Source organism: Hippoglossus stenolepis, chromosome 6 (genome assembly GCF_022539355.2).
Source record: "Hippoglossus stenolepis isolate QCI-W04-F060 chromosome 6, HSTE1.2, whole genome shotgun sequence".
Lineage (NCBI taxonomy): Eukaryota > Metazoa > Chordata > Actinopteri > Pleuronectiformes > Pleuronectidae > Hippoglossus > Hippoglossus stenolepis.
This window is the reverse complement of record NC_061488.1, coordinates 14276288-14293302: the sequence shown is the minus strand read 5'-3', so window position 1 is coordinate 14293302 and position 17015 is coordinate 14276288. Positions and strand designations below refer to the sequence as shown.

The 17015-nt window shown below is 42.9% G+C and overlaps 2 protein-coding genes across 2 annotated transcripts; both read left to right on the top strand.

Moving 5' to 3' along the window:
* Window positions 1–1384: 1384 nt before the first annotated feature.
* alx3 (ALX homeobox 3) lies at window positions 1385–7057 on the top strand. Its single transcript, XM_035159646.2, has 4 exons — window positions 1385–1782; window positions 5592–5866; window positions 5989–6114; window positions 6291–7057. Exons 1-4 carry the CDS (start codon window positions 1425–1427, stop codon window positions 6660–6662), a joined length of 1131 nt encoding a protein of 376 aa, XP_035015537.1. The 5' UTR covers window positions 1385–1424; the 3' UTR covers window positions 6663–7057.
* Window positions 7058–11831: 4774 nt separating this feature from the next.
* rbm15 (RNA binding motif protein 15) lies at window positions 11832–16586 on the top strand. The gene has a single exon (XM_035159171.2). It carries the CDS (start codon window positions 11984–11986, stop codon window positions 14537–14539), a length of 2556 nt encoding a protein of 851 aa, XP_035015062.2. The 5' UTR covers window positions 11832–11983; the 3' UTR covers window positions 14540–16586.
* Window positions 16587–17015: the final 429 nt, after the last annotated feature.

Sequence of the window (17015 nt, the reverse complement as noted above, 5' to 3'; positions counted from 1 at the left end):
ACATTGAGTATTATTCATCACAACCACAGGAAATCAGCACCAAGGTTTAGAGCTGAAGTGAAGTGCAGCTGCTGCACGAGTCGAGCTGACACATCGATAATGCACGGAAACAAATTGATGTATATCCATTTGATCTCTGTATTTGTGATAACCTACATGTTGCCTATATTCTGATGATCAACCTACATGATCGAATAAGTATTTGTATAAGTTAAGTAAGTAGTAAAAATTCAAAATATATTATCTATTTTTCTTAGATAATAGAAATACCAATTTTGATCTCTATATATTATTAAGATATAGTGACGATTAGAACTATATCTTATTTAACATAAATAGATCGAAATTGTCACATGTGACTTTAATATTTCAGTGAAATGCCGTCGCGTTCAAAAACCAAAGCGATCGGGAAAAAAACACTACAGCGAGTGGACAGTTAAATAAATGATATAGATTCATTTTCATATATTGTTGTTTAATATATGTTTTTGTTAATTAGTTGATAATATCTGATGATGGTGTTTGCGTATCAATTTGTCTAAACCATTATCCAGATGTGTTGGACCTGTCAGGAAATGGTTTTCACCCGCTTTCTAATTAAATTACTCTCCTATGTTTTTAATGAGACATTTTTAAAGAGCAATTTGTGTCGAACAACAGTAAACTGGTCGTTTTATAATGTGACATCTGGGCAAATAAAATCTTCCCTTCTTGGGCTTTAGCGGTAAACGACCACTTAGTAAGCACGTATTTATCCGCAGTAGAATAATGCATCGGTGATATAAGTCAAACACTTAATTTCTGAGCGTGTATAAGAATAAAAAGGAAGAACGTATCAGTTTGTTAAAAGCGCATCAAAGAAAATATTGTTTTAAATGAAATAAACTCAATTCAATGAAATATTTACATCAAAAAAGCAAAAATAAACAAATAACAAACTGTATCACTGCATTGGCCTTCAGGAAAAATGTTTTTAGTCGGACATTTTTGTTGTGTATGTGTGTGTGTGTGTGTGTGTGAGTGTGTGTGTGTGTGTGTGTGTGTGTGTGTGAGTGTGCTTCTCCTGTCCTGCTTGATTTGCTGATTAGACCCATAACAATATATGAAATAGGAATTAAATGGTTAATTGGAGGAACAGAAACCACACGTGATTGAATTTTTGGCGGATTATATCAGACTGCTGGATGCTGCAAACGGACACACACACACACACACACACACACACACACACACACACACACACACACACACACACACACACACACACACAGCCCCGGTTTCACGGGTCTTTGTTTCTGATCTGTTAAATCCCACCCACTTGACATGAACACAGACGAAGAAAAAAAAAAAAAACTCTTTCACTCCGGCGCCCACACTATCAGCTCCCAGTCTCTGTTGTCTACCCTGCCTGCTGGAGCTGGAAGATGGACACGGAGAGTTGTTTGCCTTTCTCTCCGCAGACCAGCAGGAGGACGCCCGAGAACTCCCCTGGACTGGAGCACGGCCGCGGCTCCGGCTCCTTCCTCCCCTGCGACGAGCTGCAGAAGCCCCCGCATCTTTCCCCTCATCCCCTGCCTCACCGCCTCAGCCTGCGCGGGGACCTGTACGCCGCCGCCATGGGCAGGTTCGGGGATGGCGCGGCGGACTTTACGCACGGCGCTGCGCCCGTGAACCCGCCCGGCTCACCGTCCAAACACAATAAGTTCATGGACAGTATAAGCCAGGAGCAGAAGGGGACGGGGATAAGCGGCAAGTCGACGTTTTATGAAAACAACTCGGAAGGTAAGTTAGAGATCCTTTACATTTGATTCCTTTAAATAGGAGAAGAAGCAAAGAGCAACTGGGCAATAAATAAAAGTAGTAGCAACAACGAGATCGTTAAAAACTCCGGCCAACACAATAATGAACTTTGCTTTGTTTTTATATTTGTAAGAACTATTTGTCTTTGCTGGTAACAACGCACAATTTCTCGAGAACACACTGAATATCAAAAGTATCAGGCTATTATTATTATTGTTATTATTATTATTATTATAAAATAAGTTGGTTATCTTACGCCCAAATTTCTTTAGTGCTGCAAACCTTGACATTTTAAAAATAAAATAGTTTCATCCTGATCAGCAAAAGCGGACGAATTGAATCACAAAATCTGAGAATAAACTTTTCTTTTTAAATGTATGATTTCAATTGTAAGAAACTAACTTAAACACATCCCATGGATCATATTTCAAATTCTTATCAGTTAGCAATTTCTTTCTTTTTGTTTTAAATTACCGGCTCTCTAACGGTGTAACTTCAACCAATAATTACACAAAAGTGTGACTTGATTTTTACTGGATGCAAAGGGAATCATGCTTGTGATTAAAATGTCAACAAGTTTTCTTTTACTTGACAGTCCTTGATGTAAAGGGAGAGAGGTCAAAGGTCAGCCTGGCAGCAAGTTGGGTGTGTCATTAGGCTACTAGTTAACTGTCAGCTTCTCTGGCTCAACATTTTGTGTATTTTCTCGTCTCCTCATTCAGTTGCTTCTCATTCACCTCATACGCAACATATTGGCTGTATGATGTAAAACAACAGGAAGTGAATATGAATTATAGCAGGCAGGCGTCCGCTCAAACTCTGTCGACGTACAAATGTCCATCTTGGGAAGTAAACTAACTGTTTCTGTCGTCTAGTAACTGTTGTGTATGTTGGTCCGAGGCCTGAAGAAATGATGAGGTCTTTCACTTTATTTATTGGTGTTGATGATTCGGCAAAGCAAAGCACATGAGCGCTGATAAGCAACAGTTGATTCATGTTCCTGCCAAAGACAGCCGGGAGACTTTCTCACAATTAGTTATGATAACAATGTCAACTGTTCTCTTTCAAAGTGGACTTTTATTATTTTTAATAAGAGAAGCATGTATGGTTTCAGCTTTCCTCTCTCTACTCTGTGCACATGCACATGCACACACACACACACACACACACACACACACACACACACACACACACACACACACACACACACACACACACACTTGAAAGCTGTCCTTTTAATCTATTTTGTAATATAACTGCAAGTGATAGGGCTTTATATGTGCACAATGAAAGAATGTGTGTGTGCGTGCGTGCGTGCATGTGTGTGTGTGTGTATGTGAATGCGTGCGTGCGTGCGTGTATCTTGTTTTGAGTTTGGGCTCTTTCACCTTCAAAAGTAAACGCGTCTTCCTGTTTTGTCTACGGTGGGAGGAAAGTTCAGTGATGGTGGGACAGGTCAACACATGAAAAACCCTTTGACCATTTTCACACCTTGAAGTTTTTGCTTTGGTTTGCGTCTTTGTTTTTCACACACATTCTTGCAAATGTATAACAAAACTACATAATTTTAATTAATGTCTGAAACTTCATGAGCAATTGGTTGATTTTTATAATGCACACATATACTTTTTATGTAAAAAAGAAAATATTGATCCCGCTTTTATCAATATAAGAGAACCATTTAGAATAATGTGTGCTATTACACATCAACGGGTTTGACATTTCAATGTCTATTATTTAATTCACACTATATTTACAACATTACTACGTTAGTCTTTTTTCTTGTGTTTTAATGTGTGATGTTCCCCAAAAACTATTTTCTTTTTGTTTTTAAATGTAGATAGCCATTGCGATATATCCCAGCCAAAATGTATCCATTACAATAATCTTCCTATGGCATTCATATTTACTGATATAGATTAATGCTATACACACAAATACATAAAATTTCTCAATTAGAATAAAATAAGATATGCCTCACTATAACTATTTAAAGCGTTTTGTCACCTCAGCAGCATAAAGAAGGTTAAAAACCCATTAATCGACAGTAAGAGGTGGACATTGCTTCGATTATAATTATCTTAGTTCGTCTCATTTATTTGAATTTAAAATCAGTGAATGTTCCAAAGGCTTTTTGCAAACCACAGGCGGAAGGGGAAGTGGTGTGTTGCACAATTTTAATGTAGAGAGCAAGAGGCCTGGAAGAGTAGCAGCTTCAATTTCTACCACGACTCCACGTAGGCAGAGCAGATGTGGCTGCTTGACAGGGTAAAAGCTACACAAGGTCCTGCGGCTCCAGTTCGCAATTTTGATGGAGAATATTTCCAGCATGAACTGTGGTGTGAGGTTGGATCTAATGGACATGAGGAAATTAATGTTGCAATGAAAAGTGCTCTCTGTTTGGGGCCCATATTGAAGGAGGAGAGTTGCAGAGTGGTGTCTTGGCTGCCCCTGGTGAGTGAGTGCCTGCAGATGGATAGAGAGTGATTTTGTTTGGGAGCTCAGGGTTAAACTTAATGAACATGGACAATAACATCCAAACACAGGAGGGAGCAGCTCTTTCCATGCTCTGTTAACAGGAAGGAAAATAAGACTTTCACATTTCCTTTTACTGCTGAATGTGAAGGTCAGAACCTATATATGATGAATTCAAACCCTAATGCGCTTCCTCATATAAATTTGTCATATTTTGTAGATGGTGTATCCTGGCTGCCTTATTCTCAATGTGAATGTTTGGACATGAAGATTGCAATAAGTTTCCCATAGATAAATTGACATGACTGTATGGAAATGAAATCAAACCTTGTTTTTGTACTTATTGCCTTGTGGGTTTAATTCCAGCCAACTCGCTGAGAGTTCACTGTCTAAGTATGGCTCGTCTGGGCTAATCCAATTAAAACACTGCTTGGCTGAATTAGGGCTGCCTGTGCTGATTGATGTTTGATGTGTGTTGATTTTCTCAGGCGTCTCACAGCTCGGCCTCCTTTGGCAGGATTTTGTTTGGGGAATTAAATTAAAGTAAGAGGCATAAAAAAACCAGCCAACACATTAATGGGATTCAGCAATATGCCTCAGGAATAGAATCTTCGATGTGACCATGTGTTTTATGTGATTTTGAAACGATGTGCGAAGTTACAATTTATGGGTCGTGACCACTGCGTGCCTGAACCATATCTAGGAGAAAGTGCGCTGTGCATGAATTAGGATGAGAAAAAGGCAAAGAAAGGGGAAGTTGTTGATCATTCAGTTGTTTGCAGAGACGTTTGACTCCAAGCACTGCCTTATTCTGCACAATGTTGTACGTCTCTTGTCATTGTATTCGTGAGGGTATCTTCTGGATGCTCTAATATCCTCATTCCTGATTTTATTTAAGTTGCCTCTAGGTATGAATATTATTCAGTGTTACCATGCGAAAGGCTGCTGATTTGTCTGTGGCGTTTCTCGGGGTCCTGTTTAGTCGCTGAGACCCTAAAATGATTTAAGAAAAAAAGAAAAAAACGCATATTTTATTGAACTCTTTTTTCAAGCAGTAAAGCCTCATCATCAACATATATGACATCAAGAGTTTTGAAAACAGATTGCACAAAATATTTCACACGGGATCAGATTGTTGTTGATGAATGCAAAAATCATATGTAAAACCAGCACCCTGAAAAAGTTGCACCTAACAGCACATCAAACAATAAATTGATGTTGATTAAGTCACATTGAAAAAATTCTTGCATATGAATTTATATTTATTTTGAAACATACCTAACTGTTTACCTTTTTGTGCGTCCGTCATGCCACAGTCAGAGAGAAAGGGACTCCGAAAACCATGGGCTATCCTGGGATCGGCACAGACTGCTGCGGCAAGCTGAAGGAGCCGGGGGTCGGTTTACACGTGGAGTCCATCGCTGACTCCATCGACTTATCAGGCAAGAACAAGAAGCGACGCAATCGCACCACGTTCAGCACTTTTCAGCTGGAGGAGCTGGAGAAAGTGTTTCAGAAGACACACTACCCAGACGTGTATGCCCGCGAACAGCTGGCCCTGAGGACCGAGCTCACCGAGGCTCGGGTTCAGGTATGTGCTATAAGGCAACTACTTCATACTTTACTACTTTTCATTTTATACCTATAAGCAGGATAGAGTTTGTGGCCTGAACGAGACATGTTGTCATCTGAAAATGTCTTTGTATTTTAAAGGTTTGGTTCCAGAATCGTCGGGCTAAGTGGAGGAAACGGGAACGTTACGGGAAGATTCAAGAAGTCCGCAACCACTTTGCTGCTACATATGATATCTCTCTTCTCCCTCGCCATGATACATACCAGGTAGAGCTCACATTACATGCATGTTGTAATGGTGGAAGCACATTACTGATCCTGCTATAAGAATGAGGGCAGTGCAAAATTTAGCAGACTCAATCTGACTTCTCCTGATATTATACCTTGATATGTTATTTAATCAAATTACAAATCGGTTTTGTCCCTAATCTCTTCCCATCCAGATGCAGGGCAACCTGTGGCCAGGGCCAGCTTCAGGAGGAGGCGGTGGTTCCGGTGCTGGTTGTGTCCTAGGAGCTGACTCCATCCCCTCGTCCTGCATGAGTCCATACCCTCATCCCCACGGCAACCTGCAGGGCTTCATGGGTATGCCCACATCCCCCAGCCACCCACACCACCCCCACCACCACCACCACCACCACCACCACCCGTCTCACCATCCAGGCATCAATGGCCTCTACTCGCTCCACGGATTTCCTGGAGGCCTGGGGTCCCCCTCCATCGAAGGGCCTGAGACCGAATACAAGCCGACGGGCCTGGTGGCACTGCGGATGAAAGCCAAAGAGCCGGGTAGCATCCTCTCCTGGCCTACATGACCACAACTGTGCCAGCCCCCCATTATGCACTGACTGAGCCAAAGCATATTACATTCCTGACCCATGCACAGTCCCAGATGTACACACCCACTTCACCATATGACTTAAATATTTCCCCCGTAACATTTATGTAAGCCAACGTGGAGACTTTTCCCCGATTCTGAATCTCCTGACAGAGGAATTTCATGAACACCGAGAGCATCTTGAGCCTCCTGCACGAAACTCAACGTATTAATATGAACTTGTTTCCAGGTTTAGTTAGAAATAATAATGCTGAGACCAAAGAGGAAAAAGTTATTTAAGCATGTAAAAAAATGTAATTACCCTATCAATCTTTGTTTTTATGTCTGATGTACTTCATAGTGTGACCAGTAATAAAGTTCTCCATCTATAAATCAACTGTCTTATTCAGTAGGAAAGTATTTTTTATTTAATTAAAACAATCACAGTCTAAGTTGTTTGGCCTTCTCGTGACTCGTTTAGAAAACTTTAACCGAGAGAGCTAACCAAACGTCTGTGTCACATTGTTTTTAACAGGGAATGTGGTTATGAGGCAAAAATGCTTTGCAGGCTGTGATTGCCGTAAACACGTTTTCTGCTGTGCGGTGAGCCTCTTTGTGTTCAGGCCGTGCACAGGGGCGACTGTACATGTGCAGCCTACTTGGCTTCACTTCAAGAGGCCTTCAGGTCTCACCTCATGTATCAGCAGCAAGTGGCAGGTTCATTAATGAAAAGCTAACTGAGCGACCACACTTCAGTATCGATGATGAAGTGGAGAGCCTCCCACAGGCGGCCGGCTTCATGTTGGGGCCGGCACGTCTCATTCACATCTGGTATCTGTGGTAAAACCCGACCAACTGAATAATGAGCTACACATCAATAGAAGAAGTTGGGGTTACCATGGCTCACAGTGTATTTTGTTCAGTAATATTAGTTGTCAGGTCATCCGCCTCCTTCTTTTATTTGTAAATATTTACGTATTAATGAGTTGTTTCTAAAGAAGAAAATTACATAAATGTGTTTCTGTGGCACAGTCTTTCCCGAACGCATTCCTAATAATTGTTTTCAGGAAATCTCTTTGTCGTGCTTTACCCCAAAACAATTTACTTTATTGTCAAGGAAACTCTGAATTGTATGGTACCATCCCATCTGGTGTAAATTACTAAATACCAACATGTTCATGGCAGATGTAAAAACATTTCAATCAGTTTGAGATTGAAAATCAAACTTGAATTGAGAGGGAAAAAAAGTGTTCCAGTGTTGGACAAAGCCCTCCCAAGCTCCACTTACTGCCCAGGAGTGTACACAGCTTACAGGGGAATACACTGGCTCTCCTTCCCCTGTGCTTGCTACACCATGACAGCCACGCTGGGGCGGATTAGCTGCCATTCCCGTACTCTGTGTCAGGATTTTGTGTGAGCCACTGACATGTGGTTCCAATAGAAGAATGCACAAACCCATCAGAAACACTTTCCACACCCACAGCTTCGAATTCCAGCCAGACCCTGGGAGACAGCAGCCCTCACTGCCTTTACATAGTCCCCCTGATTAAATCCCAGATTAAGTGGAGAAGATAAGAAGACCTGTCAGTAGGGATAAGGGATTGAGGAGATGGCCATCTTTAGGAAAGCTAAAGAAATAGCAGATGGTGGATCAGTGCTGTGTTATATATTTCTTTTTTAGAGAAGGAGAAGGTTAATCAAATTGATCTGTCCATAAACACGAGGAAACGGCATCTTAGGGAATTTTCTACATTAAATTGTGAATACTGTCAGGACGGTTGTAATAGAGTAGCTCACAACACAATAATTGCAGTGGGGTTTATTTAACTGAAAAAAGACTTAAAGGGATAGTTCACCGAAACATTTTAAATTCACTCGTTATCTACTCACCACTATGCCGATGGAGTGATGGGTGAGGTGTTTGAGTCCATAAAACCCTTTTGGAGTTTCAGGGGAAAACAGCATCGCAGCCAAATCCAATACAATTGAAGTAACTGGTGACTCCTTCTTTAAACGTAAAAAAAACAACAGAAAGAAAACATAAAATGCCTCCATACTGCTCCTGTGGCGTCATCCAAGCACCGACATTCAAATTTGACACTAACATCGTCATTTACACTGTGTTTTTAGCCCAAATGTCCCCTGTTATCTTCCTGCCCGGAGTCACGTTCACGTTCGCGCACACACACCGCACAAGCTCTCGCCTCTATGCTCTCGCCCAAGGGGCACGTGGCGAAATCAGCGAGAACTCATGATAGCTGCAGTGAATGCAGGGGTGTGGCGTTAGTTTTCTTAATCTGCACTGACTCAAAGACCGAATGTTATCTGTTAGAAATAACAATAACAGTAATAAATCAGCCACAACATTTAAACAGGTAACTAATGTTGCTGCCGTGTATATTGGTTGTATTGTTGGAAAGAATTCATTCTGAATCATCAGTAAATGTAATCTATGTGAATTGTGGTTATTTTAAGGTTAAGTTAGACCTGCACAGCAAAGGGCTAAAGTCGCTTTGAAAGCTACCTTTTTTTCACTCTTTCACTGAATTCACCCCTCTGGAGAAACACACTAAAAATATTTATATTATTGTTGCAGCTGCATATGAATTACCCAAAGGTTGCTGAAATTTAACCAAATGAAATTGCAATCCAATCATAAAGGATCTGAAGCAATGCTCTCTGCCCCATGTCATGTCCAGTGGAGAAAACTTTATTTAAATTTAAAAGACCTAATCTTACACTAGAGTTAAATTGGTGTTAAAGTGGTTCAGGCATTGATTTTATGACCCAAGTGTCAATGGCCGTATGTGTGTTTTGTTAGGAAAAAAATGCTTCATCCACAACATTCAAACAGGTAACTAGTGTTGTAACTGATGAGGGTGTATCTGTGGGCTGTGTGGAAAGACTTCATTCTGAACCGTCAGTACTGTGATTTAAAACTTTTGTAGTTTTAATTGTTCCTTCTATGCCTTTGTGGCAAGTTAAAAAACAAAATCCACCTACCAGCCACAGCATTAAAACCAGTTACCTGTTTTAATGCTGTGGCTGATTGGAGTAAATGAAAAAGTTGACTGTACAATGCCGGAGGCAGTCACTAACAAAGCATCACTGAATGTGTCAGGGTCAGAAGGTGACGACTGTCACTAGAGTCTGGAAGTTACTGTACTCTCAGCCTCATTAATGGACTAAATATGATCTACTGCTCATTAAAAGCTATAAAGGTGTCTCCTGAATGGCCACTGCTCTGAGCTTTGAACTCAACAAGATTTATTGTAGACTCATATTGCAATTATTGTGACCCAGCAGTTCCTTGCATTTGAAGTGGTCAAACAGCATTACAAGACTGTCTGCCACAGCAGCTCCATTTGGCAGTCCATCATCTAGAAAAGAAAAAGTGATGATTTGCACAAAATATTTTTAAGGAATATCAATATGTGTCTTTCTGGGTTTCATTTTTTTTATACCATTTAGGCTGCAATATTATACCTTCTTTAACTATTGGTATTTTTGATATACTCTCGGCTCAGAGTGATTGCATCTACTCCACTCGCTTACAGAAGGTCATTGCATTCTCCTTGTTATTAGCTAGGTGTTCAATCTTGCTCAAATGGAAAGATGTGTCCCGTCCAGACCCAATGGATCAGAGATGTGATGCAGGGCATTAGGCTGGAAAAAAAACTCTGCTGCACCCTCAACAGCTCTATAGAGAAATAAAAAATATCCTGGGACCAACAGATAAAATATGTTAATAGTCGCCATGCAAGAACTATGACCTCACACAACAACATTGCATCTTATCTTACCTTAAATACATTGCAATGCACCAGGTTTTCTGTTTATTTCTGTGTCTTTTGTGTTTTCCTTGTACATGATCTGGTTGTAAACTTTTTGTTGAATTTAGATCAATTGAAAGCTGGGCCTTGACCTGGAAAACAGGGGGAAACTACTCCAGTAAAGACCAAACAGCCTATCAGTAGGTCATTATCATGTAAATGTGTTTTCCCACTCCAAAAAACTCTATCAGGGCAATATGAAATGTCCAATTAGCCTCCATTGCTTGACTAAGCTGAATTACTTTTCTATTTAAAGACTTTTTATTACATGTTTTACACAGATGTTTATAGAGAGAAATTCCTTGTAACCATCTACAGGCATTCTCAAGGATTAGTTAGAGCTTTATAAGCTACTGTACCTAAACTACTGTTCAAACACTGCCATCTTGTGGTATAAAATCACTTTGTGTTACTGAGATAGGAATGTTTCTCTGTTCCTCCCCATCATTGTTTTTTTGGTTAGTTTAAGATTAGGGTTAACCAAAGACACAGACAGAAAGGGAAAGGGAGGACAAAGAGATAAGATGGGAGGATTTGGAGATAGAGAGGAAAGTAATGGAGTGAGAGGCAGCAACTTTAGAGTCTGCAGGGACAAAAGTGACTACAGAATGTCATGTTTGCTATGGTTACCAAATCTAACAGATCCAGCCCATGTTCAGAAAAACAATATCAAGTCTTCATCCAATTCTCAAATTCAGTTGGGCCCTGTCGTTACTGAGGCCCCTGGGTCCACATGGTGCTCATAACAACAACTTAACTCCTGCAACATAAAAACTTACATCAGCCACGATTAAGAACAGGCACATGTGGACATAAAAAGGAGTTGAGCCCCGAACTTTTTTGTTCCAAAAGAAAGGGCCCTTTTTCTTGGGTAAGTAGTTATATGTGTTACATGATTGTATTGACTGTATGTTTCAGTAATTTTCTGTTAATTTACAGTATTTCTTTCCTTCATTAATTCAATATTTTTCAATACTTTGGGAGGATTTTTCAAGATACTTTTAGTTATTCCCTGATATATTACTTTTGACATTGACTCTGACACTCTTTGAGGGTTTTTAGGGAATTTCACTAATTAAAATATTTGATCTTTTCCTGTATTAAATGATATGTGAATAATATTAAACAAACTTCCAGGCACAGAGTAAAAGACGAAAAAAATGTATGGAAGATTGAAGCAAAAACTACGTTGTCTAATACTTCGTCCTCCTCGTCACCTTGGTGATAAAATCTGAAAAATAAACATTTATCGAAATGTTCCATCCCCATCGGATGATTGACAGGCGCTTTCAAAGTTTTCCACCCACTTTTTAGCCAATCGGGGGGAAGGGGCGGGCCTTGACGCTAATCTTTACAAAATGGCGACTGTTGTTGTTTTGCCGCAGGGTCAGTGAATAAATCCGCTTTTCTTTTCTTAAATTTTCTGCACTAATTTGCAGAAACAGCTCCAAAAAACGCCCCAGGGAACGGCTCCGTGACGACTGAAATGAAAGGCAAAGAGCGGTCGCCGATTAAAAAGCGCTCCCGGGCCTTGGACGATATTCGAGACAGAGGAGGATGCCACCCGACCAGCAAGAAAATGGGGGCTCTCTCCGTTTCCAGTGGGAGTAATAATGGGAACAGCTCGACCAAAGGCGACGGCGGCGGCTCCACGAGACGGAGCCTACTCGGCGAGAAGAGGGACCGGGATTTCGACAGTCACAGCCGGACTGGGAATAATCACAGTTGCCAGTCTGCGGCCGCCAGCTCCGTCGGCAAAAACCACAGCCTGAGCCTGACGCTGGATTTAGCCTCGCCGAGGACCACGTCGCGGGGGGAGCAGCGGGTCCAGCCGCCCAGCACCGAGAGTGAGTACAAGACGCTGAAAATAAGCGACCTCGGCACCCAGCTGAGCGACGAGGACATAGAGGACGGACTCTTTCACGAGTTTAAGAAATTCGGGGACGTGAGCGTCAAGATCAGCCGCAGCAACGACGAGCGGATCGCCTTCGTGAATTTCCGGAAGCCGGAGGACGCCCGGGCCGCGAAGCACGCCAGGGGCCGGCTGGTGCTGTACGACCGGCCGCTGAAGATCGAGGCGGTGTACATCAACAGGAGGAGAAGCCGCTCCCCGGTGGAGAGAGACTTGTACGGGGCCACCCAGAGCCACAGACACTTGCAGAGACCCCTCTCGCCCACGGGGCTCGGGTACAGGGACTACCGGCTGCAGCAGCTGGCCTTGGGACGGCTCCCCCCGCCCCCGCCGCCCCCTTTGCCCAGAGATCTGGAGCGCGACCGGGAGTTCGCTCTGTTCGAAGCCAGGGCGCGTCCGGCTTTCATTGCGGAGCGAGCGGCTTTTCGCGAGGAGGATTTTATCTCCCCAGAAGACGACCAAAGAGCCAACAGGACGTTGTTTTTAGGCAACCTGGACATAACGGTGACAGAGGCCGACCTGAGGCGAGCCTTTGACAGGTTCGGGGTGATCACAGAGGTGGACATTAAAAGACCCACACGGGGACAAACCAGCACGTATGGATTTCTGAAATTTGAGAACCTTGACATGGCTCACCGTGCTAAGCTTAGTATGTCTGGGAAAATAGTGGGCCGCAACCCCATAAAGATAGGCTATGGGAAAGCAACTCCCACCACCCGCCTGTGGGTGGGTGGGCTTGGACCCTGGGTTCCCCTAGCTGCTCTTGCAAGGGAGTTTGATCGCTTTGGCACTATAAGGACCATTGACTACAGGAAGGGGGACACCTGGGCCTACATTCAGTATGAAAGTTTGGACGCTGCTCAGGCGGCATGCACACACATGAGGGGCTTCCCATTGGGAGGTCCCGAGAGAAGACTGAGAGTGGACTTTGCTGACACTGAACATCGTTACCAGCAGCAGTTCCTGCAGCCGCTCCCTATACCACCTTTTGACATGGTGGCTGAGTCGTTTGTCCATCGTGCCACACCTGAACCGCTGCGGGTCAGGGAACGGACTCCACCGCCGCTTCACTTTAGGGAGAGAGAACTCTTTCCTGGAGCTGAGTGGCCCAACCCAGCTATTCGCGAACGAGTACGCGCCTCACCCTTCGAGCCTCTGGATCACTTGGAGCGTGAGCGGAGGGCACGGGAGCCCTGGTCTTTGGAACGAGAGCTGCAGGGACGAGAACCTGTTCGCAAACGGCGTGTAATGGAGGATGGCCGTCACATAGACCACTCCCCTGACAGCACTGATAGGACAGTAAGGCGAAGGCGTGCTTCTCCGGATGGCAGTCCTGGAGGTAGCAGCAGAGATGGGGGCCGCTTCAGTGACTCAGAGCGTCCTGTGCGGGGCGAAAGACCCTCCCCAGTACGAGAACGCCACACCAGCCTGGAGAGAAGTGGTGCTGAACGGAGACTAAAAAACCAGGGCCTCTCTGACAAGGCACCTTTAAGCAGCAGTGTTTCAGCAGTTGGAGAGCGAAAGCGCAAAGCAGGTGAAGGTGGTAAAGGGCCGGCCAAGAGAGAACGTTCTGAGAGCAGTTCCAAGGGAGGCCAGCTGTCCAAGTCGGACGGCACCAGACTCAGTTTGGCCTGGCAAGGTATGCTGCTGCTGAAGAACAGCAACTTTCCAGCCAACATGCACCTGCTGGAGGGCGACCACAATGTAGCCAGTGACCTGCTTGCTGACGGCACGATGGGGAGGCAGGTGAGCGAGCTAAAGATCACCCAGCGCCTCCGCCTGGACCAGCCCAAGCTCGACGAGGTGTCCCGACGCATCAAGGTGGCCGGCCCCGACGGCTACGCCATTCTACTGGCAGTTCCCGGCACCACAGAGGATGCATCTTCGTCTGACCCCGCAGTCTCAACCCAGCGGCCGCTTCGGAACCTGGTGTCCTACCTCAACCAAAAACAAGCAGCAGGAGTCATCAGCCTGCCTGTGGGAGGGAGCCGAGATAAAGACAACACAGGGGTTCTTCATGCTTTCCCTCCCTGTGAATTCTCTCAGCAGTTCCTGGATTCCTCTGCTAAAGCTCTGGCTAAAAGTGAAGAGGACTATCTGGTCATGATTGTGGTGCGTGGAGCATCTTAAAAATCAGAACACACTAAGTTCAAGTCATGTTTAAAAAAAAAAAAGATCTGCTGTATGTCAGTAACTATTGCATGCTGTGTGTTCTGCATTATGGGGTGCACTAGTATGGTTCTTGAGTGTTTGTATGTTGCCATGTAATCCACTAAAAAGGACAAACTGTGCCCTACAAAACTAAGAGGTTATTTGGTTTTGAAATTATTTTAAAAAGGGTGTATGAAAGAATTGCTCACTAAGTCAGAAACCATTCAGTCAGAATACTGTAAAACACGAGGAGCATTTGAGGAGTCAATTTCGATGTAATTTAACAACACTTAGATTATATAGAAAACTTGGTCCATTTGCAAGTTTAATATCTCAGCTATCCAGATATATCATGAGAAAATTATCGATAAATTTGAAATAGAAGGAGTGGACACAATAACACCTCTACGACAGTAAAACCACAAATGATGAATTGAGTGGAATCCAGTGTAAACAAAAGCTACCAATGACAAGCTTAGCAAAGTTCCTGGACTAATATAAGTATAAAGAAAAATATTGTCTGTACAGGTGCTGCTGTGTCTACCTCCTAAACAGGTACTTACACAAGGGGTAATTGGAAGATATTATTTCAAAGCTATTTCTACTACGTTCATGTTTTGATTGATGGATACAAAGGTGAGCATGGCAATTTTGAAATCAGGGTTTTCAATGAAGGTTTAATGAATTATTTTGTACTGAAGGTACAAAGAAACGGTCCTGTTAACATTTTGTTGGTTAAAACACGTTGCACAGCTCTTCTTCAGTGCACCACGATCCACAGACAAGAGGTTTCTGGCTGTCATGCCTTCATCAGATAACCATCGTGATGAAGGCATGACAACTTGGAAATATGGTAAAAGGACAGTGGCGTGCAGAAGAAGTGTAGTGCTTTTTGTTTTAATTTGAATGGGCTTGAATTGAAGCTCACTCGGTCCCTGTGTTTTCAAAGAAAAAAAAATATAAGCTCACCAGATGCATTTCAGTTACCTACATTGTTATGTGTTTGAAAAAAATTGTCAAGGTTCATGGTTTTGGATCTGAGTGTATTTTATTGTGTTCCTCAGTACTGGAACACCAAATTGCAAGATAGACAATGAACTCGGTGTGTGTCCCGTCCACGGGTAAAACCAAATCATCTTGTCAACTCTGTGGAATGCTGAATACTAACAGATGTGAGTTTTGCCCAGGGAACAGCCCGTAATTCAATACGCATAGCATAGTAAAGCAAATACTAACATTTTCCTCATATTTTCTACTTAATATTTTATTTTGTGCATCCCTACCTTAGGAATGGTTGTGTAATGTTATCTATGGAAAAAAAACTACAGTAGTAATGGATAAAAAGCTTAGAGAAGTTTGTGTTGATATTTGACAGTCTGTTTCACTTATTGCTCTGAAACCAGTAAGTTCTCCAAGAATAATAATAATCAATATAATGAAATTGTTGGTAACAAGTAACAAATACCTGCCATTTTTTCAGTAAGATGGTTTGTGTCATTTTAAAGTTTTTGCAGTAACTTAACGGTTAACATTGGAATTTTAATTTTAGAGGTCTAAATTTATATATTTTACTCATGACTGCTAACATGTTCCAAAGGCATACTTCCCGTATTTTCTTTTGCCATTGTATGTTTAGCCTGCAATAGTAATCCACTCTGAATTATAATTTGCTGAGTTTGGTTTAACATGTATTGAAAACATTGATGTGTGGGAAAGTTGTTGTGTGTCAACGTCCCTCCCACTGCGACGCTGGACTCCGGAGGAGAGGAGTGCAGAGCTGAAAGCCTCTGCAGAGAAGGCCACATTGTGTTTGTGAGTCCTCGCTGATGAGGCAGCTTTTAAGTTGTGTAGCCCATCTGCACCTGTGATGACTTCTGTTAAAAATGGAAAAATTGAGCAATGTACACTTTGATGTCATGGGAAAGGAAAATCCATAGAGCCCACGCGAAGCTGTTCACATACCTGAAAAGTGCGGTTGGGCACTTAATGTGACCGATTATCAATAAATTGTTCATTTGAAGGGAAACATGTTTCTTCGATGGAAGTCAATTGAAGAAACACGCTGCCATGCCTTATTGTGTTTCGAAGGAGTTGTCACTTGCAATTGTGTTTCTGCACACGCGAAGGGAGACAATTTGCAATTTGTTTAGCAACACCGACGAGAGACCCCTGTTTCGTGTGAGGACCGCTGTTTGCTTACATGCCTGTTCTGAGCTGCTAAGGTGCCCGACATAAATTACTCCCCCATGACCCCGTATTATACCCTCAACTGTTCCTGTTGGCACGTGAACACCTGATCAGGATGGAGGAGCCTCCGCATCCCTTGTTTACAGCCAGATTCCAGTTTGCAGCGTGAAGCAGTGGCAGAAGCAGACAGCGGTGCAGTTCGGGAGGCGAGGGCCGGAGTAAACAGCAGCACGTGCCAGTATCCTGTTCTCCCTGCTCTTTACTCTAA

What these genes read in the sequence shown, in the direction of transcription:
- rbm15 (XM_035159171.2), top strand. Translation starts at nt 11,984, where the DNA reads ATGAAAGGCAAAGAGCGGTCGCCGATTAAAAAGCGCTCCCGGGCCTTG.
- alx3 (XM_035159646.2), top strand. Translation starts at nt 1,425, where the DNA reads ATGGACACGGAGAGTTGTTTGCCTTTCTCTCCGCAGACCAGCAGGAGG. An exon ending in TCACCGAGGCTCGGGTTCAG is followed by an intron (nt 5,867 to 5,988) that starts GTATGTGCTATA and finishes TGTATTTTAAAG; the next exon opens with GTTTGGTTCCAGAATCGTCG. An exon ending in CTCGCCATGATACATACCAG is followed by an intron (nt 6,115 to 6,290) that starts GTAGAGCTCACA and finishes CTTCCCATCCAG; the next exon opens with ATGCAGGGCAACCTGTGGCC.